Genomic DNA, 26,436 nt, shown 5'->3' with positions numbered 1-26,436 from the left:
CTTTCCCCCCTTTCCCTTTTAGCCAACTCTCCCATGAAATATTGTTGTGCCTGGGTGTGTGTTCTTAAAGTCATTGTGTGTTTTATGTCTGAAACAAACATTGTCTGATCATCCAAATTATTACGCACTACCCAAAGGTCATGTTTTATGCACAGAAGGGAAAGCTCTTCTGTTGTGGCTGAGGAAGAACAAACTGGACGGTCACTGAAAACAAGGGCTTTGTCCCCAAAGATCGAGACTCTGAAAAAATTCCCAGTGACTCTTTGGAAAGGGTAAACCAGGGCTCAGCTGCTATCAGGTACTGGGCAGCCATGGAGCTAGACTGTCTTGTGCCAGCCACACCTTCACACCTTCTAATCTTTAGCAGCGCCTGGTTCCTCCCTCCATGCGTCCTTCACCTCCACAGATCTCATGGCACCATAGGCCTTTCATGCAGAATGTCTAAAGGGAGGCAGAGCTGTTTAAGCCACAGGAAAATGCTGGCATGGGGACAACGGATCTTAGTTAAGTTCAAAAAAGATGTAGGCCAATTGGAAAGATGCAGAGCAGAACAAGTACCGAAGAGGTGGGATGACTGCTGTGCTAGAATGGCACAGGACTCTTCAGCCTAGACAGCTGATGGGGAATGTAAAAGTGATGTCTGCTGCTACGAGGCCACGGAGCAAGTGTGCCATCCAGTGTGATAATTAAGGACCAGACCTGACCCTAATGAGTGGCAGATTCAAAGCAAGCAAAGGAGACTTAGACCTCCTTGCTCCTGGATGTTCTGGACGTTGGACACTCTCCTGGGTTTTCTTATAGTTTACTTCATTTTGTGTAAGCTTCATAGGCCATTAAGGGCTATTAAACACCAAGGTCTTGCCTCTGCCTCCAGAAGTCCCTGTACCTCTGACAGCCAGAGGCGGAAAGCACGTTCTGAAGATGTGCTGCTACAAGCTTACTTTGCTTTTGTAAAACCCTTCCCTAGGGCCTCTGCTGTGGCCCTCTTTGCGTAAGAAGCGACTGGGCTAGAGGATCCTTGGATCCAACCAAGTGCAAATCTGCTTATGGCATTAAGCAACCACTACCCATTAGAGAAGCTGGGGAATGGTCTCTCAGTGTGAACAAAGGAGGAAAAACACGGACTTAACCGCTTTTACAATGAGGCTTGACAAACCTCCAAAGCAGGATACAGGAGGCCGACCACACAGGGGGGTCATAGCCTCAGTGACCCAGGACGTGTCTTACAGCCCTAGCAGAGGGCCACGAGCTGAGGCTATGGACTAATATTCAACTCTGCTGGTTGAAGATGTTGCAGCTCCAGAGTTGTTTGTCATCCTCTTCCCGCTGATGCCAAAGGTGTGTTCATCTCTACTTCTGCACAAGAGGGGACACATTCCCAGACACAGAATATAGAAAAGTTTCAGCCAACAGGAATAAAATACCTCAGTCTGGGATGGCTGCACGAGGGTGGATAACTCTGTGTATTCTAACACAGAAATGCTTGTTTCAACTTACACTTCTGCTCTCATAATCCCTCACCAAAGAAGCCACTCCAGGGTGGTGCTTCTTTAGTTCCCCTCATCAGTTATTTATAGACATTGACAAGATCCCTCTGTGCCTCTCTTTTTCCAGGCTAAACAGTCCCAGCTCTCTCAGCCTTTTCTGGTGTGACAGATGCTCCAGCCCCTTAATCATCTTCGTGGCCCTTTGCTGGACTCACTCCAGTATGTCTATGTCCCTCTTGTACTGAGAACTGGACACTGTGCTTCAGATGCATCCAGAACCAGGAAATCTTCTCATCATTAGTCTGGTATCAAATGAGAAATGTTGTCCCAAAGACTCTAGAAAGAAGACATGTCTGGGCAGGCTAAGAGAGGCTACCAAATGTGTCTTCCTGTAAGGGAAAAGAGTGTGGAAATCTGGGAGTCAGACAGAAGCATAAGGTGGAATGAGCTAGGTCCCACTGAGTGAACAGAGGCTACCTGAGATAGGGAACCCAAGTAACGAGCCACAGGGCTGTGAGAGTGTCTATAGAAGCAGTCTGGCCACCAGACCTGAGCTACCAAACCCTGCTGCAAGGGATTATACAGCATGCCAACAATATATTACTTCTGGCTCTGGTACAACCCAGGTGTCTCTGCACCATGCTACACTGGTAAGGCCATAGAAGCCATGAGCTATGTGGGCATCATCTCTCTGCCGAAGTTGGAGGTACCTACTCTGAAGAAAAGTTAGTTCTCAGCAGGCCTTTCTCATCCTAATACAGTGAAATGGCTGTAAGTGCAGGTGAACTTTGTTACCTAACCCCATGAGAGAGGCAGGCCAGAGGTCTAGCGTTAGTGTGGTAGCTTCCCAGACAGGTCAGCTGTACAGCTAGCCAGCAACCGGGACAGTGCTAATGTCTTGCCAAATGTGGCAGACTGTTTCTCACCTTCTTCCTTCCCTTAGCTAATGCTTAGCCAATAACTATTGCAGTTAATGCTTATTCATGTCAGAATACCCTCACTGATCCAGCAGATTGCTGTTCGCCACTGACAAGCGGTAAATCCAACTGTGAACTCTTCCAGGAGGGCTAGGAGGACGTTCCAGGGCTGGCTGGTACTGTCCAGCTGAACGGCCAAATTATCATATCCTTCAAGCACTCCTAATGCTCTGAGAGCAGCTGACAGAACTTTCCATGAGCATTAGGAGTGCTTGAAGGATGTGATAATCTGGCTGTTCAGCTGGGCAGGATTTTCTATGCTGTCGATTATCTGTCTGAGTGGTTCCTATTCCAGCTACTGTGCCTTGCAAACATGAGTCTTGCAGAGTTGTTTTCTTCTTGCAGGAAGTACTGCTTGGTCATGGTATGATTTGAGCCTGATCTGCAGATAGCTGGCACTAAATTATTTTCATTTTCCATGTAGACTATTTGAGTATGTAAAAAGGTCACCACCAATTCACGGGAAGGCTTACAGAGGAATAGAGGAATTTAAAGTCACAGGTCAAGAAGGAAAAGTATATACTTCATAAACACGGATGGAAAATGTGACTTAATGTAGGGTGTGAATGAGAGCCCTTCTCTGGAAATACCATTTTGGGGAAACTCTTGATAAGGCTGTAGATACAGTTCACCTCCTCTGTGCTTAAACCAATGGGAATGTTGTGCTGGAGAGGTCCAGAAAGGAATTCCTGAACTTGCCTAAGATGGATATAGCAATGTCCAAACACAGCTCTGAGTACACAGATCGGTGGTCTTGCATGTCTCCTCTGAATCTCTTTGAACTCATTCATTGCACAGAAATTGAAGCAGTGTAGAGAAACAGAAAGAGGTAATTGGAAGAGGTCAATAAACAATCTACCTGGTGCCCCATTGCCACAAACTCACATGGAGGCAGAATCAAGGGCTCCCTTCCATGTCAGCAATTTTATTGCCTGTTCTTAAAAATCTCCACTGAAGGGAACTTTGCAGCTGCCCTGGGTAGCCTAATTCAGTGCTTCTAACCTTTACAATTACACGTTTTCCATAATCACCAACACATTTATCTTTGCTTCAGACTGTGTGATTTCACATCACCCTTCACCCAGCTATTGCTGTGAACATTTATGTCAGTCCTTTACCAAGTGGCAAACTGTTATTGTGTCCTTACCTGAGTCTTCTCCTATCTAAACCGAACAACCTTCAACCTGTTCACAAGGTCGTACTCTGCTCATGTCTTAGCATGCTAAGATGGATGCTCTCCGATACAGCAACATCCAGACACAGCACTCCAGCCAAGGCATCAACAGCATCAAGCAGAGTACTTTTGTTACCTTCCAGGTCTTAAATTAAAAATACTTGTTAACAAACTTCAGAATGAGATTAGCCTTATTTCAGCAACATCATGCTGAGTGGAGTTAGGTAGCAATTTGCTAGGACTCCCTCCGGATTCTTTTCTGCAAGACTGAGGTGGGCAAAACTGTATAAAGTCATGTGAGAGATATAATAAATGAAGCCCCAGGCATTGCCAGATTCACCCCCAAACCTTTTATCTCAAAGCAATCTGCCTATTAATTCCAATATGCTTGGGATCCACTCTGTCCTTCCATTTCTAAAGCCCATCTCTCTGAGAGGCTGACCATGCAAAATTCAGACTCAAAAATAATAATGGCAAATGGTGTAAGAACCTGCACTGTTGCATCCAGCTTCTGAGAGGTTTTGCCATCTTTTTCCGAGTCTGGGATACAAGTGGCAATGGGATTTGATTACACAAATTGCTGAGGTTAGATTCTAGAGATGAGACTGAAGTGTTAACAGCCAGGACTGGAATGAAGATGGGTGAGTCAAGAGGGCTGTATCTTCTTAACTTCATTTCTAAGTTGTTTCCACACTTACTTTTGCTTTGAACAGTGTCTCTCAGGTTGCACCTATGTAGGAACATTACCCTGGTCTATTGTGTTCATGCTAGATGAAACGTGTTCTCATGCTTCTGTAACGGCACATTTCCAGTGAATTACAGGATCAGTGTAGCTCTGCCTTGTTTTGGATGAGTGCTCCTGGTTCACAGCAGATATCCTCTAATACAATTTTTGCTTGCTTTCCTGAGCCTGTGATGGCTCTCTAAGTGCAGTCTCAGATGTTTAAACTAAAAGTGTTCTGGGGTTGAAACTTTAGAACTTTAAAATCCAGGAAGTTCACAGTTTCTGGTGACATGACAGTACATGATGAATGCATACAGGAAAAAACAGCAGAATAATCAGGACATCTCCCTGTGCTCACATACCAAGTTGATTACATACTTAATGCTCCGACATTGTGCAATTTTCACATTCTTCTGCAAAGCGAACCAAGATTTCTCATACCTTTAGGCTCCAGTTTGATGATACAGCATCTTGAGCAGAAACCCTCTTTTAAGGAATCCTTTCCCCTTGCTGACATTCTTTCCCATTCCCACACGCCAAGGTGTTGTTGATTAAAATTGTTGAAAGCTACAGCAACATAAAAAAAAAGGGGGGAAGAGGGTTTAAATCAGATCGGTTTTCCAGTCAAGGGCTGGTAATGTGAAAGGTGTGGATCCACCCCAGCTAACTCGGTCTAAGCCAAGCCTGCCCTCCTCTTCACCTCATCCTCTGCGCTGGCACTGCTGCTTATCTAAACTTGCGAGGAGACAGCCAAGGGAGCAACACTGGGTGAAAACGACACAGCTGTTTATGTAGGGTTAGACCATGGACTCATGCTGAACTGCTTGCCAGGGCAGAAAGGAAGAGGCCCTCCTTCTCCTTACCCTTCTGCCCTTCCTGCCCACCTCTGTTCCTTCCCCCTTCCCTGCTTGGGGCCACATATCTGCTCCTCTCCTTGCTCTGGCCCTGGCACTCACTGGGCCCTTCTTTGGGCTGATTAAACTCGCTCAGATGAAAGCAAACGAGACGCCTTGTTGCTGGTTTAGTTTTCTGCAGGTACAGTGAGTTAAATTGGCTCAGAGAGGGGTCTGGAAGGCACCAGCACAAGGCCAGCCATAAAACCTGTCTGAAGAGAGAGAGGTGGTTGCATTTAGTGCTGTAGATGTAGCCTTCGTTTTCTGCTTGTTCAGATTCCTGAACCAGCTTGAGTGGGCAATAAACCAGACTGATGCCACTGCAACAGTGGGGACCAGCTGTAAGGGCAACGAGGACATCAATCATGCCAATTTATCACCTTAAAACTGCTGCAGAATGGCAGGCTGAGGGCTGACTCACTACATTGTGGGGAGCAACAGGTGACCAGGTTTGCAGAAAAGGGAAGAGGAATAGGCTGTATTGCTGCCAAGAACAATGCACCCTCAAGTTGGCTCATTGAAGAGAAGTTTACAGTCACGTACTGTGATATCCTTAGGGCCCTTAGTAAATGCTGGCACCTGCAAAGACTGCAGGGCAAACTTTGCGAAACACACATTTTGATTTTTATGACTCAGACCCAGCAAGAGGCAAAATGCTGTGACATGGTTTAGGGCTGTTAGAAATGGAGCAACCGGCACGCTCACCACAGACAGTTGATAGAGGATTGAAGACCTGGTCCAAGCTCACTGTGGCACAAAAATGACCACTACTACTCTAGACAGATAACACCAAGAGCAACCCAAACTATGCCCAATGCTGCCACGACAGCCATCCCTCCCGTTCCCCTGAAACAGCCAATGTCAGCTGGCAACATGACCCTATTGTAACTGCTGGACCAGCCCCGATGTCACAATCCTTTAATTTGGGAACTAGTGCAGAAGTGGAAAAGGCATGTCACCTTATCAGGTACCTTACTGACTTTTTTGCTTCCATTCTTCTTCTGCGGTGTGACAATGAGTGGCATTTACAGCTTGACTCAGTTGTCTACCTTGGAGACGTGTGCCCTTTTGGGATGCCCTGCTGTGTCCCACCTGACCTTCAGCTGCTGCACGGTGGCTCTGGAGATCCTGGGGCACATCTGCCTACTCCATGAGGCTATCGCCCCCCATGGACTTCTTATGAGAAGTCAGGATCTCCACAGGGACCGTTTCTAGTCTGTGGGGGAACAGGAGCTCTTTCCATAGACCTGTATCTCCTGAATTAATCACTGTTTAAAAAATAATCCCCCCCAACATGAGTTTAATCCCAGGCTTTTCCACAGGCACTGCATGAGCTCAGTGAGCCAGTGCCTGACACACACTGCTGTGGAAACAAATTCCATTGACAAACCAGCTGTGATCGAACACTGTAGGGACAAGGGCCCCACTGTTTTGGGACAGATGTCCCCTGTTTGCGCAGTGGGTTCCTGGCTCCAGATTTTGTTCAAGGTAGAAACATACATAACACATCAGAGTTTCCCCTGATTTCTGGGAATTTCCTGCTCTTCCCCAGCTTCCACAGTAGCCGACAGAGCCGTAGGTCTGCATCTCTGTGCAGCTTCTCCAAGGGCACCAACGCATGTCCCTAATGCCTGCCGGGTCCAGCCCACAGCGAGCATGCTGCCAGCTCGGGTAGGAAAATTCTAGGGTTTTCCTCCCTTGTTAAGTCGAAGCCCACAAACATTTTGCCATAGCTACAAAATATGAGTTTACTGCTTTCAGTCCTCAACACCCTCTTTTGTTAGAACAAAGCAGGTGAGTAACAGCAGCAGAACAAGTTAGTCCACTTGATAAAGTAATCTGCAGATAACATGCTGAAGGACTTAGATCAGTGCAGGGGGAAATAATGAGTACGACCTGATGAATGGTGTCAGGAAATATCTCCTCTTGAAATGCCTTGTGGGTTTTCTGCAGTGGCATCTCTGGTCAGCCTCACACTTGAAAATTGAGTGCAGGCTCTAGAGGCAACTTGTTCTCTGGGCAGTAATAACATGTTCAGCTAATTATACAAGTTCCTGTGTCTTGGCTTCCCTTTGAGAGAGATTAAAGCAGCCTGGGCTGTAATAGAAAGCAGAGGACGTTTAAGAGGGACCTCATTAGAAGATCTTCTATTTGAATCACCTGAGAAGGTAAACCATATTATATCTCTGGGTGTCGTTTTTATTTTCTAAAACATATGGGCTAGTGACTATTGTGCTGAGTGGATTTGCAAGAAAGGGGGTAATTATTTTGCAACATTGATGAAGAAGAGAAACTTACAGAAAAAGTAAAAAGGAGGTCATGTAGATTACCTATGTCCTGGGTTAAAGTGAGACCTTGCTATTTACCTCTAGGAATCTTCTGCACTTTAGAGTTAACTTTACACATTTTTCAGCCTGAATGCTGTGGAGAAAGAGATTTGGTAGCAAATTTGGGCTTCTTTAGCTCTCTGGGGCTTTAATAAGTCAAAGACAGTGTGTATGAGAAATGATGAATGTGTCCACATAGCTTCGGTTTCACCAACAGAAGGTACATAGATACTTGAGAAATTGCTTGCTGAAAAATTTACAGCAATTCTTTTTTCAATGAGACTTTAAATGAACAAAGGGAACAGCCACGTTACTTGAGAAGGACATTAATATTTTTCTCATCTGCAATTCGATATTTGTTTGCTAGTATTCTGGCTTTCTAGATACTGGTTTGGGATTTTTGGACTTTTGACTAGCTATCAAAGCCTGAGTAGCAGCACGGTTCTCATTTGCATGAGTTGCCCTCTATATGGTTTCTTATGCATACAGTTAACAGGGCATTTGGTCTCAGCTACATGATTGCACAAAGCGTGTATTTGAAAACAGAGGCTGACCCACAACATTTGAATATGAATACAAGTTTGTGAATAGTGCAAAAGATACATGCAAAACTCTAGCAGATGCTGTTTAACCTCATCATAAACTTTGTTTAATGACCTTTTTTCCTTTCTATTATCTGTTTTATCAACCCCTTACCATCAAAATACAAGTTCTGTGTACAGATTAAGCTATTGTACCATATGCTGTGAGCATATGCTGCACATACAAAACTATCAGAAATCTTTGTTTTGTTAGTGTTTCTCTTATTAAGTCATGTCACTATCTCAAGGGCTTGTGTCACAGCTTATAACTTGGCAATGTTTCCCTCTTGATACATTTTGATCCATCTTGGTCTTGGGATCAGCCAGATCCATGGGAGTCTTGAGGTTGTCACAAGCAGATGATGTCTTCAAAATAGCAAAATAGTCTCCTTTGTAGAATGCTGGACATACTGATGGACATGCCCAGGAAACTGAAGAGACACTTCCTTTTCCCTAATTCCCCCCCACCCCCCCCACCCCCAATTCTGCCAGCCATTCATCCATTGGACAAAAAAACCCTGTAACAGTCCTTTTTTTAATGGATTGTGGGGTGGGGTGGGAAGATACTCTGAAACAGTGAGATGTCTTGCTTTCTGGTTATTCCTATATAGGAGCATAGGAGCAGCCATATTGGGTCAGCTCAAACGTCTAGATAGCACAGTTGTCTGGTTTGGTTTTTTCCCCTCTGTTGCTACCCTAGAATATCTTAAAATCAATTTTCCTTTTTTAATCACTCCTCAAAGTTCAGTTGACATTTCCTCAGACCACATTTCTGAGTGGTAATAGTCAATTCAGAGTCCACCACAGAATACTTAATGTCAGGATCATTTCTTTCTTCCTTACACTTATCAGTGCTGAATTTCATGACCCAGTCACTCAGTATCCTGAGATCTCTATGCAGAACTTCACAGGCAGACTGCTTTTGTTAGTCTCAATAATTTAAAGTTTTCTACAGTGTTGTATCACTAATCACTGCCTTTTCCACGTCACTCGAGAACAGAGGGTAAAACACAGGCTTACACACACCTTCCTGCGGAGCTCTGGTGATGACATCTCTCTATTTGAATAGCAAATAATTTCTTCCTACTTTTGTCTCCTATCTTTTAACCAGGCCAGTATCCAGGTGAAGTCTCACTGCAGATGAATGTCTCTAAGAACCGCCTTTGATAAGAAACCCTGACAAATGCCTGCTGGAAACCCACGTCAGTGACGTCAAGTACATTGCTTGGCTATAAGCCCACTGCTGTCCTCTATCCATTCACAAGGTGAGACCACAGATCACGTTCATACTATAGTTTTCTGTCATGGGCTCTTCTGAGGAGGAAAGTCACAGTGAAGCGCCCTGTCTACTTGGGAGCACCAGCTCTGATATGCAATGTGGTGGCAATAGGCAGCCGCTGCCAATGTTCGTTATCATCTCAGGAGGTGCTGATTATTCTGCTTTCACCTGGTGATTCACAGCCTTTCAAAGCCTGAGTTTGTTTGAACAGCCTTTTCAATACAAGATCATAATTTTACAAAAGCTCATGATTTTAGTCAAGCTGATGTTATCCACTCAGGTACTGTTCAGTACTATTCTTAAGAGTCTTTTCTCAGTGCTTTCCTTTCTTAAAATGATTTTCACAATCTGCTTGGGTTCTGTCTTTTCCTGTAGCTCTCTACTAGCTGTTCATTCTGGAGCTAGGGAAGTGCTTTGTTAGGAATAATCAGAAAGTGCATATTCATAGCAAAATACATATTTTTACATATTCTTCAGCTCCCTTTCTCTATTCCCTCTGATTGCATAAATGTTTCAGCACCTGTTATAAGGGTCCATGCATGTTTTGCCTCTCCCTTTACGTTTCATCATCCAATCTAGTGCATGAGTAAATTAGCTTAGGTTATTAATGAGCTGAAAAAGGTGTTTTTTTCTGGGTTTTGCTTTCAGGCACCACATTATATTCTGGTGTGTCAGTATTCTTGGGTTCTAGGTTATTTACTTGTTAACTTCAGTGCAATTAATGGAGATGTATACTAAAAACTCAAAATTATACAGATTTTTTCCAAGAGATATCACTCTTCATTGTTTCCCTTGTTAGCCAAGGAGTAACAAACATGCAGAAATCTCTAGCTGAGCCCATGATGTTACTACAGCCCTCTCTAGAGTGGGACATGGCCGGTAGCAGAGCTCTCCCTGATGCAATGGAACAGTCCTTCGCTTACAGCAACATTTCTAACTATTCCCTCATGTTCTGGCTGTGCATTTGCCAAGTACCACTGTGAGGAATATTTGAAGATCCAAAGTCAACTTTTCTCATGACAGACTAGCACCTCATTTGTCCCTGTTAGGAATCTACTTAGGACTCTGCTTTCTCCAAGCAATTTCTTTCTCCCTGTTTTGAGTAGGCACAGCCAATGTGAAAAAAAGCAGATATGAGGGAAACAGTCTGGTGACAGTGGCAGAGGAATAATTACAGATCTTATTCCGTGCTCTGTCTTGGACGGAGTGAACAGGCAGAGTGTGCTGAAAAAGTCCGAACATACTGTTTTTGTAGAGTGTGCTGGTATTTCATACTGTGTGAGTCAGATGAAAATTTTCTGATCCTTTTGCTTCATTTTCCTCTCAGGCTGTACAGCAAAGTGACTGGACAAAATGCCGTCCCCAATTACTGCAGGTCTCCACTGCCTATTTCTACTGGTCACAGCATGTTGCCAGACATCACAGGACTCAAACTTTGACCCATTCATCCAATACGTAGTGAGTATCCTTTCCCAGCCCCATTGTTTTTCATTTGGTCTCTGCTTGTAGCACCCAGCTGCTACAGCTCTTTTTCACATCCACAAAACCTTAGAGGTAGTCAGTATAAGATCAGGTGGGGAAACTGAACCCAGTGTCTCCCCAATGTGTAAAAGAGATGGAGAAGTCCAGGAACTGGACTCTTCTTGCTTCCCAGTCTTAAAGCCTCTCCAGAAGGAACTGAGCAAAACTTCTGGTTTCTCGCTTGTGTTAGTCTGCAAGGGATTTAAATTGCTGCCCCTGGAGCTAAGCGTAGGTAACAGTTACATGGGCAGTGTTCCTGGACGGGATTCACCCATCCCATGAGAGAGAGAAACCAAGTAAGTCAACAAAACTAGCTCAGGCGTGGAGGTGCTTACAGGTAGGTGACAGGAGTCTCATAACTGTCTTGACAGTAGGACATGAGTACACATGACCAAAATGCCACTCCTGAGTGACTTGTCCTGGTTTCGGCTGGACAGGACACTTGTGTTTAGATGTTGTGCTTGGACTCAGACTTTACTTCAGTTTCCCACTTTTTCAATAATTCTCACATACCTCTTTTGCTTCATCAATAGTGCGAATTATGGAAATCTGTTTTGTGCTTCATCCTGTATATGGGTTTGGTAACAGACAGTTTCTGCACAAATAGTCCCTAACTAGAAACGACAAAGGAGGAACAGAGAAACAAAGGGACTGACCAAATGGAAGTTAATACAGTCTGGTAAAGAAAACTAGTCTACAAATCTACCAGCTCTTGGTCTATCACAATTATTATTAGACCAGAAAATACTTCTTTTGTCTTCTACATTATGAACCCTACCAAGCCAAAACAGATTCTAACATCTATATTCAGCCCCTAGCACCACAGGGACCTTAATTCTGATGGACTGACCAGAACACAATGTGCTTTTTGAGCAGGTTGAAAAAAGGCAAGGAGAGGTGAAGAGGAAGGTGGGAACTCCTTAAGCTGTTTCTGCCACTGTCCCCTGTCTTGGCAAACCAAGATATAGCTGGTTCCAGCAGCCCCATCTGCCCTTCAGCAGATGTGTAATAGTGACCAAGCATCGTGTTTGCTCTGTTTTTTTCAAACTGTCTCCAGCTCAGCACTTAGGCATTTTCATTAAAGGAGTAACACTTCATTTTTTAGCATTGTTGATCCATGATTGATCCTGCAAATGAGTCATCACTTAATGGTGTGAAATATGTGAAGTATTTAACGACAATAAATAACGGCAATACCCTGTAGTTGTTTGGGAGAAAAATTAAAAAAGGAAACCACTGAGACCAAACCTGGGGGAAGAAGTGGATCACAGTGGGCTTTCTGTAACTTTTGCAGCTAACCTCTAAGGTGAAAGGTAGTACCCTAGCAGTGCAAAAATGCCAATGTACCTTGGGATCTTCACTGCTAGTGCAGCTGCGATACGAAGCCCAGCTCTAATCATACACCAGATGGTTCCTTTATGTAAAGAGATGACTTAAGAGTTGCCAAGCTATTCACCCTTTCTGTAAATAAAGATTTCAGTAGGACTCAAGAAACTGGCAAAGCTGCAAATTTCCTGCCTGTGTCTTTGCTTGTTCTTTAGCCTTTCTTGCTAACTGTGTTGCCAATGTATTTTCAGGGCATGATTAAAAAAATAAGATGGTCTGCATCTCACTTGGTTGCACCCTGCGTGAACCCAGTCATACTGAAATTGTGCCACCATTGCCCTGGTCAACTGTGTGCTACTGATGGCCCACAAAATAGCTGACCTGACACCTGAGGTGGAGCCAAGAAATTTCAATCCCCTTTCTGCTCCTACTCAGGGTGGCTCTGCTGCTGCAGAGCTGAAAGCTCAGAGCAAAGAGGAAAGCAAAGGGTAACATGAGTCCACTTTCTGGATTCAAAGGCTGAGTGGCCAGGTCTCCCAAGCAGTTTGCAAGGCTGGCCTAGGACTGAGGGCACTGCATCACCATAGCCCGTTTGCAGCTCAGACACAGAATTTCTGCTAAGCTGAGACAATTGCCTTGCAGACATATGCAAAGAGACACCTGCAAACTCAGTACATCCCTCAGCTGGTGTTTAACATTTCCCTGCTTGGAAGATATAAATATTCTGTTTAAAGAAGAAAAGACGGGGGGGGGGAGAGATTGGTGGAGGGAAAAAAATTATCTATGCCAGTATTTTCTTCACTCATTCTTTCATGCCAACCACAGCAGTTAAAGCTTCACTTTGTTTTTTTCACAGAGCTTCACTCTCTTTTTTCCACAGATTGACAGTGCACTAGGAGAGGAAAGCTTCCAGTCAGAGATGCAAAGGCAGAAGCGAAACAGTATGTACACAAGCGTATGGTAACAGAGCAGGTTTCTAGTAAGCCAAGGGTGAAATCGCTATCGGGGACAGCATCTCTTGAGGTACTGAACTGCAGTCATCAAGGGGGAGGTAGCTGTTGTGGTTTAACCTCAGCCGGCAACTAATCCCCACCCAGCCGCTCGCTCACTCTCCCCCAAGTGGGATGGAGGACAGAATCAGAAGGGTAAAAGTGAGAAAACTCGTGGGTTGAGATAAAGACAGTTTAATCGGTAAAGCAAAACAAGGAATTCATTCACTCCTTCCCATCGGCAGGCAGGTGTTCAGCCATCTCCAGGAAAGCAGGGCTCCATCACGCATAACGGCTACTTGGGAAGACAAAAGCCATAACGCCAAATGTCCCCCCCTTCTTTCTTCTTCCCCCAGCTTTATATGCTGAGCATGACATTATATGGTGTGGACGTCACGCTCCAGGTCACATGGTGTGTGACATCATATTGGTCAGTTGGGGTCAGCTGTCCCGGCTGTGTCCCCTTCCAGCTTCTTGTGCAGCCCCAGCCTACTCGCTGGGAGGACAGAGTGGGAAAAAGAGAAAGCCTTGATGCTGTGTGAGCACTGTTCAACAATAACTAAAACATTGTGTTATCAACACTGTTTTCATTACAAATTCAAAACATAGCCCCATACAAGCTACTGTGAAGAAATTTAATTTCACTCCAGCCAAAACCAGGTTAGTAGTAAAGGCACAAACAAAAGAGGTGGAAACTTTTGTCTGGTCAGAGACTGACATAGAATCATAGAATCATGGAATAGTTTGGGTTGGAAGGGACCTCTAAAGGTCATCTAGTCCAATCCCCCTGCCGTGGGCAGGGACATCTGCAACTAGAGCAGGTTGCTCAGAGCCCCGTCCAACCTGACCTGGAATGCTTCCAGGGATGGGGCATCCACCACCTCTCGGGGCAACCTGTGCCAGTGCTTCACCACCCTCAGCGTAAAAACTGTCTTCCTTAGATCTAGTCTCAGTCTACCCCCCTTCAGTTTAAAGCCATTCCCCCTTGTCCTGTTGCCACAGGCCCTGCTAAAAAGGTTGCCCCCATCTTTCTTACAAGACCCCTTTAAGTATTGAAAGGCTGCAATAAGGTCTCCCCAAAGCCTTCTCTTCTCTCGGCTGAACAACCCCAACTCTCTCAGCCTTTCTTCACAGGAGAGGTGTTCCATCCCCCTGATCGTTTTCATGGCCCTCCTCTGGACCCGCTCCAACAGGTCCGTGTCTTTCTTCTGCTGAGGGCTCCAGAGCTGGACGCAGTCCTGCAGGTGGGGTCTCAGCAGAGCAGAGGAGAGGGGCAGAATCCCCTCCCTCGACCTGCTGGCCACGCTGCTTTGGATGCAGCCCAGGATACGCTTGGCCTTCTGGGCTGCGAGCGCACATTGCCGGCTCATGTCCAGCTTTTCATCCACCAGGACCCCCAAGTCCTTCTCGGCAGGGCTGCTCTCAATTCCTTCATCCCCCATCTTTTGTTGATCATAGAATCATAGAATCATAGAATCATTGAGGTTGGAAAAGACCTCTAAGATCATCGAGTCCAACCGTCAACCCAACACCACCATGCCCACTAAACCATGTCCCTAAGCGCCTCATCTACACGTCTTTTAAATACCTCCAGGGATGGGGACTCCACCACTTCCCTGGGCAGCCTGTTCCAATGTTTCACCACTCTTAATCCTGGGGGTTGCCCCGACCCAGGTGCAGGACCTTGCACTTGGCCTTGTTAAACCTCATGAGGTTCACATGGGCCCACTTCTCCAGCTTGTCCAGGTCCCTCTGGATGGCATCCATATGATGACATATATGAGCACAACTTCTATGCAAGTTGAAATACACTGTGTAGAAAAAACCGCGAGCCTCTTAGCAAGACAGGGGTCACAAGATAATCCTGTATGGCTTCAGTCTGACAACCCATCCACTTGCTGAGTCAAAGGAGAGAAGGGATGAGACAGCTTTTCTCTGTATATATTATGCCATTTATATCAACTTCCTATTGCTCTGAGACCAAAGAAATCTGGCTTTTGTTAGACAAGCAGCAGATAAAACACGTGCAGAATATCTGCTGAGTAGGAAGCAAGAAGATTTCCTAAGCAGAAAGCCACACTAAGCTACAATTAAATAGCAACAAAGAGCCCAAATGCCAGACTGGAAGCCATCAATTTGTGATTTACCCTCACACATTTCAGTCTCATGCTATTTCTCTTTCAGTGCTTATTTTTGACCCTCCCCCTCTGGAGTACACCGTTGACATTGAAGTAAGCCTTACGGATTCATCTTTTCTGGAGGCAATCAAAGAGTATTTCAGAAACCTTACTCTTCCAGTTTCAACAAATATTTCAAATGTAGAAATGACAGTTTCAAACATCAACATTACAACAGGTGGGTTGGTTATTTATTTTTATATTCTGGGTGACATGCTTTTTTGCCAGTATTTGATCTCTCCCAGTTTTACCATCCATCATGCTTAGAAATCAGCAAAACTGCACTGTCTCTGCTGCCTACTGAAAGACCCAACAAGACTGAAGCTCTAGCACACAACAGCATGTTTTGTTATCTGCATCCCACCACTCCTCTTTATATAATGTTGGCATTAGGAATAGCCCCGAACGCTTTTCTTTTCCTAAGGAAGACACAAAGCCAGAGGAAGCCTGAGCCAAAGGATTTTGCTCCAGTTTGACTAACGAGCAGTCTGAGTTAGTTTCAAGTTTCAGGAAGCTGCGACAGTGCTTATCAGACTGTTTACTTCCCTCCACTTGCATTTGGAACGTAAATCGCTGTAAGAGGCTGTACTCTGACCCTGACAGAGATAGGCTGCATGAGATACAGTCTTTTCTTGATATAACTCATTAAACGTATTCTTACAGGGCAAGATATCAGTCAGGTTTTATTACATGAGTTGTGGTTGTGCAACATCACATCCAAGTAACTAATTCAGCGGAGGATATACAAACACACCAAGCGTTTACAACAGTACAGGAGGAGGTTTGGTACCTTCTTATTGCTGGCCCATAAAGCAGTGAAAGGAAGTGTTCATCGGCTCTCAAAACAACATGCAAATGGAACTTTTAAAGGCCTTCAGGGTCACATTCAATGTGTGAAAATCACTTTGTTAATATCTTAATTTGCCAATGGCACATTAAGAGCAGAAAAACTTACAGTGAAGTGTTCTGGTTTTGTTGTGGTTTGGGTTTTTTTATTAGAGAGAATCTATGTCTTTAAAGCACTTTGTGATAAAGTTACCTTCTCTCATGCAGCGTCTGTCAGGACACAGTCAGAATGACACAGCACCTCACTAGCCACCAGGACTTTGAATGACCATTGCATGCTCTTACAATCTTTAAAAGCCTATACATTTGCTTTCATCCCAGGCAATATAGAAATATCCAATATGAAAACTATCATAGGACCCTGGCCAATATGCCAGGTAAATTTTTAGGATCAGGCTTCACATCTCTATTCAATTACTTAAAAGTAATTGATCAGACATATCCCTGTACCAGTCTGGTTCCCATTTCTGGTTAGTCATTTATAATTAGTATAGTAGGACTTGCAAGGTGTCAGATCATCATGTTTGCACCATTCAAGTGAACTCACAAGAAGCGCAACGTTTAGTTGAGATCACTGGCATAAAGATACAGCAGGGTAAATATATATCATGCAATATGTTATGCCCTGTTTACCATTCTCACAGTATTTCTCTGTCTGTCTGACACTAGTCTGTCTGCCCGGCGGTGAGAACAATAGCTGTTGTTCTTGTGAAAATGGATATGCCTGGCCAAGTGCGGTGTGCAGTGACTTGATAACCTGCCCTTCTGTCAGCCTAGAACCTGACCTGACCTGTGGCTACATGAAGAAAATGCCTTTCTACGGGCCTTACTGTGCACCTCAGACTGAAGGTAAGGAGAAACAGTGCTGAACTTCATCATTGTACAACTCTCATACTGGTTAGAAGGTGGAATAGTGTTAAAGGTGTGATAAAGCAGCACATCAGGACTGAGCTGGCTACCACATTGCCTATGAATGTGGAAAGTCTGTAGAGATGGTCTAGAGCTCTTCTCTTTGTGATGTGGGTCCACCTTGACCCGAGTACTTGCAGATATTTAGTGCCATACTGGAGCCCCAGCTCCTGGAATCACTCACATGCCTCTTTGGGACTTTCAGCTTCCGCTAAGCAAAGAAAGTTTCATCTCAACAGATTTTCAACAGAGGAACTTATGAATGTGATCGAAGTGTGCCATAGTGCTCAAGAGAAGAGAAGGAACAAAAAACCCCAGCATATATCTTTTGTTTGGCTTTATTCCATGACTCTTGTGACAAGGCGCCCATGAGTTTTTTAGGAACCTGACTGATGACTGGACACTTAGGCTTGGCAGCGCTGGGGTGGAGCACTACCTGTTGTCTATGCAATCCAAGACAAACCCCCACGAGGCTCTGCCTCTGCTTTGTTATGGAACAGCATGCAGAGATACCCAGAGGCAGCCCTAAACTGGAAGCAGTCCAGTGCTGTCAGCATGCCCATTCTAATCACCTCTGCTTAGAGGCAGTGCTTTTATCACAGGGCAGCCCCATATCAATACTGCCATACTATTTCCAGAACTAGAGCTAGTATCTCTTCCATGTGGAAGTCGCACACCCCTTAGAAGTCCAGGGCCCTGGGTACAATGCTCCTCCACTGCGTGGTGTGGACATGTCCTTAAATGGACCCAGCTTAGAAAATTCCAGTATCTCTCTAGGTATTTTATGTTCTTTTGTGCCCATTGGCAGGTCTTGACCCAGAATATTATCCTGCCAAAGTCAATGAAGATTTTTCTGTTCATTTCAGTGAAACATAGGTGGAGATTCATCCTATGTAACTTTCACTATGTAAAAGTTAAGTATCTGATCGAAGTTATTCATCCAAACTCTATATAACTGGAGCAATGTAGCAATTCAACCATTGTAGGAAAGCTGTCTATCACCTTCTGAATGTTTCATCTTTTGAAGGTGTCTACAGCTTTGCATCAACTGGAGAGGGAGTCTAGATATCTAGCAGATGCCAGGCACCTGAATTAGATACAGAAAATAAGGAGAATCCCAACTTTCCTATTATACAGATGAATCTTGGCAAGTTGTAAGATTTTGATTTAGGATTAGAATGGCTTCACCAAGGGCAAATTGTGCCTGACTAATCTAGTGGTTTTATATGACGGAGTGACCGCATCAGGGGACAAGGGAAGAGCTACTGATGTCATCTACCTAGACTTCTGTAAAGCCTTTGATACGATCCCCCACAACATTCTTGCTGCTAAATTGGACAGATCTGGGTTTGACAGATGGACTGTTAAATGGATAAAGAACTGGTTGGATGGCCACAACCAAAGAGTCAATGGCTCAACATCCAAGTGGAAGCCAGTAACAAGTGATGTCCTCAAGGATCTGTACTGTTTAATATCTTCATCGATGACATAGACAGTGGGATTGAGTGCACCCTCAGCAAGTTTGCAGATGACACCAAGCTGAGTGGTGCACTTGATTCGCTAGAGGGAAGGGATGCCATCTGGAGGGACCTTGACCACTTAAGGACTGGGCCTGTACAAACCTTATGAAGTTCAACAAGACCAAGTGCAAGGTCCTGCACCTGGGTCAGGGCAACCCCCAGTATCAATACAGGCTGGGGGATGAAGGGATTGAGAGCAGCCCTGCCGAGAAGGACTTGGAGATACTCATGCATGAAAACTGGACATGAGCTGACAATGTGTGCTTGCAATTGCAATCGTATCCTGGGCTGCATCCAAAGCAGCGTGGCCAGCAGGTCGAGGGAGGGGATTCTGCCCCTCTACTCTGCTCCGCTGAGACCCCACCTGCAGGACTGCGTCCAGCTCTGGAGCCCTCAGCAGAAGAAAGACATGGACCTGTTGGAGCGGGTCCAGAGGAGGGCCACGAAAATGATCAGGGGGGTGGAACACCTCTCCTGTGAAGAAAGGCTGAGAGAGTTGGGGTTGTTCAGCCTGGAGATGAGAAGGCTCCGGGGAGGCCTTCTTGCAGCCTTTCAATACTTAAAGGGGGCTTATAAGAAAGACAGAGAAAGACTTTTTACCAGAGCCTTTAGTGACAGACAGGACAAGGGGCAGTGGTTTTAAACTGAAAGAGGGTAGATTTAGATTGGACATAAGGAAGAAATTCTTTATGAGTGTGGTGAGACACTGGAACAGGTTGCCCAGAGAAGTTGTGGATGCCCTATCATTGGAAATGTTCAAGGTCAGGTTGAATGTCCCTGCCCACGGCAGGGGGGTTGGACTGGATGATCTTTAAAGGTCCCTTCTGACCCAAACCATTATATGATTCTAAGATTCTATGATTAAGTTAGAAGAAAAAGCTAAGAAATCACTTTGTAAGCATTGCTTTTGATTATTTTTACATTTATTTTTATGTTTTTCCTTACAGACTCATGTGGTATGGGAGAGCCCATTGTAATGAATATGTCAGTCAGACTCGACACAGACTTTGGGAATGATCTCAGTAATTCTTCTTCTGAATTATACAAAAAATACAAAGCTGACCTTGAAAAAGCGGTAATGACTTTAGTTTTCCATCTCTGAAGGTAGAAAGCCCTCTAAGAAATATGGTATTTACCCTAAGTGTCTGGGAAATAGGGTGCACTGTCACTGTCTCTGTGGGGAGCTGTGAAGTATGCAGCAGTGGTAGCTACAAAGTGGGCCAAAGCCGACCTCCATTGAAAGGCAATGACAATATTGCCATTCATTTTAATATGCTGGCCGACAGGGAAGTATTTAGGAATCTTTTGCATCAAAAGCATGAAATGAAAATCACATTATTGGTCCCACCTTAAATCCACATGAGCACACACAGAATGAAACCATCAACACAAATTTATCCCATTGACAGTGGGGTGAGCACCAGGCCTGTTCTATCAGATATGCTACATGCCCTTACTCACATCAATGTTGAATGGAGAGTTTCCTATTTTAAGCATGCTAGAGTAATATACAGAGGATTTATGTCATGTAATATGTCTTTGTTTACAGTTTAATGCTGGCTACAGATGTTTACCAGGCTTTGTATCAGCAACAGTAACTGGTTTCAGGTAAGTAAACAATTTCATTTTTTCCTGGAAGACACAAATCTTTCCGTCCAGTCTCAAGGAGACACTGGTCAACAAAGACTACATTTACTCTGGCTAGAACCCACACCCAGTATATCCATACTGCTGTCATGGTTTAACCCCAGCCGGCAACTAATCCCCACCCAGCCACTCGCTCACTCCCCGCCAAGTGGGATGGGGAAAAGAATCGGAAGGGTAAAAGTGAGAAAACTCATAGGCTGAGATAAAGACAGTTTAATAGGTAAAGCAAAAGCCGCGCACGCAAGCAAAGCAAAACACGGAATTCATTCACTCGTTCCCATGGGCAGGCAGGTGTTCAGCCATCTCCAGGAAAGCAGGGCTCCATCACGCGTAACGGTTACTTGGAAGATAAATGCCATCACTCCAAACGTCCCCGAGCAGCGATTGCTGCCCCCCGGTCAGCTCCCCCCAGCTTATATACTGACCATGACGTCATAGGGTATGGAATATCCCTTTCGTCAGTTTGGGTCAGTTGTCCTGGCTGTGCTCCTTCGCAGCTTCTTGTGCACTTCCTCACTGGCAGAGTATGGGAAGCTGAAAAGTCCTTGACTTAGTATAAGCACTGCTTAGCAACAACTAAAACATCGGTGTGTTATCACATTATTCTTATGCTAAATCCAAAACACAGCGCTGTACCAGCTACTAGGGGGAAAATTAACTCTATTGCAGCCGAAACCAGGACAACTGAATAATAGTATAATAGCTGCAAAAGAAAGCCCAACTATTAGCATGGAAATAGGATTGCGGGTAAAATTCACTACTGTGCAAAAGTCTAAGAAACATAATCATTCTCCATCTGGATCAAAGGCTTTTGTGGGAAAGACTGAATTCCACCCAAAAGGGGAAAAGGATGCGAGTAAACCTAACGTCATTTCCTAGGTCATCAGGAATATGAATTAGTACATTTACTCTGGACATAACCTTGGATCTGGACAAAAGAGACATTAGTTAAGTCCACACATATTTAAATGCAGCTGTATTTTAGGTTTTCTTAGGGAAGTTTACTAGAAATAGAGAGCAGATGAAGGAGATGTCACATAAAGGTGTTCTTACTTTGGGAAGAGCTGTAGCACAACCTTCTTGTATAACAGAGCAAGTCTTCAGCCACAACAGGAGCCTTCACAGGTGAGCCCTGTGAATACTTCCTAGCCACGCAAGATGGGTCACCCCAGCATAGAAAACCACTAATATGCAAGGATATTTAATTCTGGTGCCTCTCTCATTCTTGTATCTGTTTAGGTCTGGAAGTGTTTTTGTGAACTATGAAGTAAAAGCAGGAGCAGCAAGCTTCGACCAGATAGCAAATTCCAACAAAATTGTACCACAATTTCTAGACGCATCGTACCAGCTAAACCAAGCTACCTTCACAACAGAAATAACTAGTAAGTTTAAAGCTCTCTCAGTATTTTCCTTCAACCTTTACTTTAGTATTTCTAGCCTGAACCATGTAGCTGCCTTATACTGTTGATTATTTGGCACTGGACCTTCAAAAAACATTTATTTCTCTGACTGTTTCATTTCATCCTGCACCACCAAAGCTTGGGACTTACATGAGATGACCATGCACGCAGTACCTCCCACAGAAAGCCAAACCCTTCCAGCTACTCCACTGAACCCTGATGCAGTCTCTCCATGGGAGAGAGGTTGAATACCCTTAAGTTCACCTCCAGAACTGAGACAGCTCTTAGCATATCAGGCTGCCAGCAATTCCCACTTCTTCAAACAAAACAAAAACCTCTTGCAGTTTACATGAGAACAATTTCCCCCTGGCTTCCTTGGCACATTTTCCATGCTGCTGCTGGACAGTGTGTTACAATTCAGTTGCCTGATCAAGTGCCCCAGAGGTGCTGTACTCCCAGTGCACTGAGCGCTGGACTGTCTGTCTCAGAGGATTAATTCAACCTGGTTGCTTCTCCTCCCAGTTTATCTACTTAGAAAGTAGTGGTGATGATAATATTTCTGGCTCTCTGCATAAAACCTTCTGGGATCTTTGGCTGAGAAAGATAGTAGAAGAATATGTTGCAGGAAAATTGCATAGCTTGTATCAGAGGTAGCGCCCTGCAACTGATGCTGAGTGCATATTAGTTGTGAATCACCTAGGATTCCCATGAGATGAAAGACACCCTATAGACGTGAGCTGAAATGGCAATAATGCAGAATGCTGCTTTGTCTTCCCAGATCAGACAAACTTCACTGTGAGTCCTGTAGACATTTTTGAAGGGGATACAGTAAGACTGATTTGTGAGATAAATTCAACATCTGAGAATGTGACCTGGTACCACAAGGATCAGATAATCTCAACCAGCTTCCAGTATTTGATGGAGAGAAACATTTCAAGGAGAACCTCAAGAGCAATTCTTAAAATTGTCAACATTACGATGGAGGATTCTGGTATGATTTTCTATCGTTAAAACAGCAGATGTAAATCTCTAGTGTGGCTAGTTCTATAAAAAGCAAAGAGGAATGCAGTGACTGCATTTTCTTAGAGTAAATGTGAAAAATACACTGTCCCTCATAATTTTCTGGTGTTTTTTTTTTTCTTTAATGAACTACGTACTGACTGGCATTGCCAGTAAGATGTGAACTGACTGAAGTGACTATACAGGCCTGGGTATTCTCAGTGCCAGGCTTCACTGCCATATCACAGGAGACAGCGGTGACTACATGGCTGTGAGGCCTTCCCACCCTTTTGGTGTGGTAACTTGAGACTGTGGTTGAATTTGTCCTTGATGGCCCATGCCCTCTTTGCAAACAACAACCTAACTAATCAGAGCTCAGAGTTACAGTTTTTCATGTGTTCATGTTTAGGGCTTTTTGAAAATCAGAAACAGGTAAATTGGTGGCATTTTGCTGGGAGGAGTTATCAGGGGAATCATCATGTATTATCAGAGCTTTGACTCAAGCTCCCACTCAGTTCTCCTCTCTGGACCATGAATTTTACATTCAACTTCAAAAAGGGTAGCCTGTGACCGGGTATTTGGGCACACATATGCGAGGTAGGAGTCGTGGGTCCAAACTTCTTTGGGCTAAGGATGCGCTGAACCTTGGTGTCTCCACTCCTATGTAAGTGGCCTACTTGCTTGGCCATCCCAATGGGGAAGGGGAATCCACATACCTAAAGTATGAAGGAAGTTTGGAGCTCTGACTGCCAATTTCTAAAGGAAGCCTGGCTGCATCCAGGGGACAAGTGCCTGAGAAAGTAGCTGATAAATGCTCTCTTTGGCAACACCTTCTGAGCAGCATATGTACCTACACTCAGAATGCCAGCTCTTGTGGAGTCCACCCTGGGCACCTATCTCTCACTCATTCTGTGTAGGAACCTTTTGCACAGTCAGTCTACATTCTTACCATGACATATTGCTGCCACGTGGACTATGGACAATATACAGATCCCAAAAACACCAACTCAGCCAGGTTTTAAGTATTTCAGTCCCAGAGCACTGGTCTCTTCTCAAGTACCCATCAACACTGAAGCTGCCTAATCTGGATGCATTTGGCACCAGGAGTCTGCAGAAAGCATACTGCAGATGACCTGAGGGTACATTTTGATTAGCAAGTAGCAGAGCCGCTGCAGAGCAGGGAGATGTGAAAAGTAGGTGTGGAAGTAGCTCCCAGCTCCTAACTCCAAATGTAGAGGAAAAAACAGCAAAACTTGTTCTCAGTGCTAAGATATTGCCTATGCTTTACAGGTTCCTATACGTGCAACTTCACAAACAGCAATCAGTTTCACACACTGATATACAAGGCCACGAAAACAATAGAAGTCTCTCAGCTACGCATCACTCCAAACTTAACCATCAATGTTATATGCAACAGTCCTGAAATGCAGACAAACAGTCCTCTGCTGTCCTGTTGTATTGACAGACACTTACCATCACTCACTGGTGACTGGAAAGTAAATGGAGAAATCAATATTACAGGTAAGATTAACAAAAGATTGTCTTTCACCTGCTAGGTTTGTTCGTTCTTCAGAGATCTGCTCCTAATTGGCTACCCCAAAGGCCAAGTCCTAGGATGAATATAGGGAATATAGTGTATGCTCCAAATGTGGGGGGGGGGGGGGGGGGGGTGTGGAAGGACAATGGATGGACAGCATGGTGCGGACTCCATATGTGTTGTGCAGGTGCCAGTGGGATTCTGGGCATCTCCGTGCACTGTGCAGACATTGATGCTTAAAACTGTGCCATCCTGGATGGAAAGAGCTGTCTGGACCAGCATCATACTGACTTTTTCCAAAAAGCTTATTTCTGCATTGTCTAGTTTTAAGAGCAAGGATGAGTGCATCAGTCTATACTACTATCTCCAGAATCACCCTTGGGGTATGAAAAGCTTCTGTGTACCACATATCGAGATTTGGCAACCGAGAGAGGCTGGTGCTACATTTTGAAACAGCTGCAGCATAGCTAAATACTGAGTGCACAGTTTCCCTCCCCACCTGTAGTTGCGATACATCACATGCCAGCTGAGTCAGTGGCATCCCACAAGACTTTACTTGTAATATAAGTAAATACTTATAATATAAGTAAAGTCTTTATAAGTATTATAAAGAGTTAATAAAGCACCAAGTAAATCTGTTACAGTTACAAAATAACATCAATAGAAACACTCATAAATGTCTATGAACCATAGTCATAAACAGCCTATTGCCCTCTTAATATTTTATGGTCATGGATTAACTATTTATTGTTAACCATTTGTTATAAATGAAATTTAGCAGAAAGCAGGACAGCAAAATGAGAGAAAACCTTCAAAGCTCATGTGCACAGTCATTTCCACAGAGGACAGGTACGGGTGTGCAGCAGCGCTTGCAGAGAGGGGTGATCCTGGCCTACTGTCATGAGCTGTTTTGCCCTGTGGCCAGGCTTTCCCCCAGGAACTCTGCTTTCATGCCAGATGCACTTTCAGCTGCAGCATGGGACAGCTTTAGTGGGGTTTTCCCCTTATAGCTAAACCAGCACTCTTCAGATTTAAAGTTGAATGACTGTCAAGTACCTCCAAATGTTTACTTCAAAATAAGATGACATTAAAATCTGCAGTATTTACTCCTGTTTTACTTATCTTACTCATCCTAAATATCACAGATAATGACGTTAGGCTGAACCAGAATACTCTTCATTTTGGCTTATCCTGAGGTATCCAAGCAATGTTGTTGATCTCAGACTGGTTTTGGCAGTAGGTGCCCAGCACCGTGCTGAGAGCTGTCTTCAGGCCTCTGTAAACACTGTGAGTTGCCAGAGTAAAAGATGTGAATAAGCTTCAGCAACGATGAGTTAAAAGTGCCATGCTGTCAAAGGTTACATACAAACCCACAAGGTTTTCCTTAGCTGGCTTGTGATTTCCAGAGCCCAGGTATTTTTGGACATCAATAGCCCTTCAAGGAATGCTTATTTCTCTCTAGGAGTCTCCAGGTTCAGTGAAAACTGCACTGAATACAAGCTCAACATCAATGAATCACTATGCCCACCTGAGAAGTCAGGTACAGTGACAACATATACATGTGAGCTGCAGACTGGACACGGTGCCAGGCGCAGTCAAAACATCAAAGTGACGTACCTCCGGACAGGTAAGAGTCAGGTAGCATATAACAGACCATCAGCTCTTTAACACGTAGGTGGCCTCTGTGGCCCATGTCATTTGCAAGCAAATTATTATAACAAGTGACTCTCAATAATATGACATTTATCTTGTGTTGCTTCAGCCCATGTAACAATATCTTCAAGCATAAAGTCATCAGTTTCCGAGGGATATGCATTCAATCTAACGTGTGAAAGTGATGTGAGCAATTATGACAATATCAATTGGAAAATCCAGTCTGGAAATAACACAAAAAAAGTAAGCTGTCATATGTGCATCAAAAATAGCACATTTCCAGCCACAGCTGTGCTCACAGTGACGAATGCCTCACAGGACTGGAGCGGTGAGTGAACCTGGTTTGTATTGGCTACAAAGGCAATGAAATCTCCATACCAGATCATTTAGAGCATTCCAAGCCCTACAAATCACTGTGAAGCCTAGCCACAGTAAATAAAAAAAAGAGTTAAAATTCTAACTGCTGGAGG

General features: G+C 44.3%; 1 protein-coding gene across 4 annotated transcripts in view; it reads left to right on the top strand.

Annotated features, from left to right (window-relative positions):
• ADGRF5 (adhesion G protein-coupled receptor F5) overlaps positions 1-26,436 on the top strand; it is a 53,313-nt gene that overhangs the window by 8,684 nt on the left and 18,193 nt on the right. The window contains exons 1-13 of one of the 4 annotated variants that reach the window (XM_076332662.1): positions 7,387-7,423; positions 9,275-9,428; positions 10,770-10,900; positions 13,170-13,230; positions 15,463-15,633; positions 16,971-17,150; positions 19,678-19,805; positions 20,280-20,338; positions 21,617-21,759; positions 22,556-22,768; positions 24,067-24,297; positions 25,776-25,940; positions 26,076-26,294. In XM_076332662.1, the coding sequence (XP_076188777.1) occupies positions 10,796-10,900; positions 13,170-13,230; positions 15,463-15,633; positions 16,971-17,150; positions 19,678-19,805; positions 20,280-20,338; positions 21,617-21,759; positions 22,556-22,768; positions 24,067-24,297; positions 25,776-25,940; positions 26,076-26,294 (1,675 nt within the window). In that variant the 5' untranslated portion in view covers positions 7,387-7,423; positions 9,275-9,428; positions 10,770-10,795. Of the gene's footprint in view, positions 1-7,386; positions 7,424-9,274; positions 9,429-10,769; positions 10,901-13,169; positions 13,231-15,462; positions 15,634-16,970; positions 17,151-19,677; positions 19,806-20,279; positions 20,339-21,616; positions 21,760-22,555; positions 22,769-24,066; positions 24,298-25,775; positions 25,941-26,075; positions 26,295-26,436 lie in introns of those variants that run through there. The other 3 variants (XM_076332661.1, XM_076332664.1, XM_076332665.1) reach the window with 3 other exon arrangements.

This window comes from Aptenodytes patagonicus, chromosome 3 (genome assembly GCF_965638725.1).
Source record: "Aptenodytes patagonicus chromosome 3, bAptPat1.pri.cur, whole genome shotgun sequence".
NCBI classification, from domain to species: domain Eukaryota; kingdom Metazoa; phylum Chordata; class Aves; order Sphenisciformes; family Spheniscidae; genus Aptenodytes; species Aptenodytes patagonicus.
This window is presented reverse-complemented; position numbering and strand designations above follow the sequence as displayed.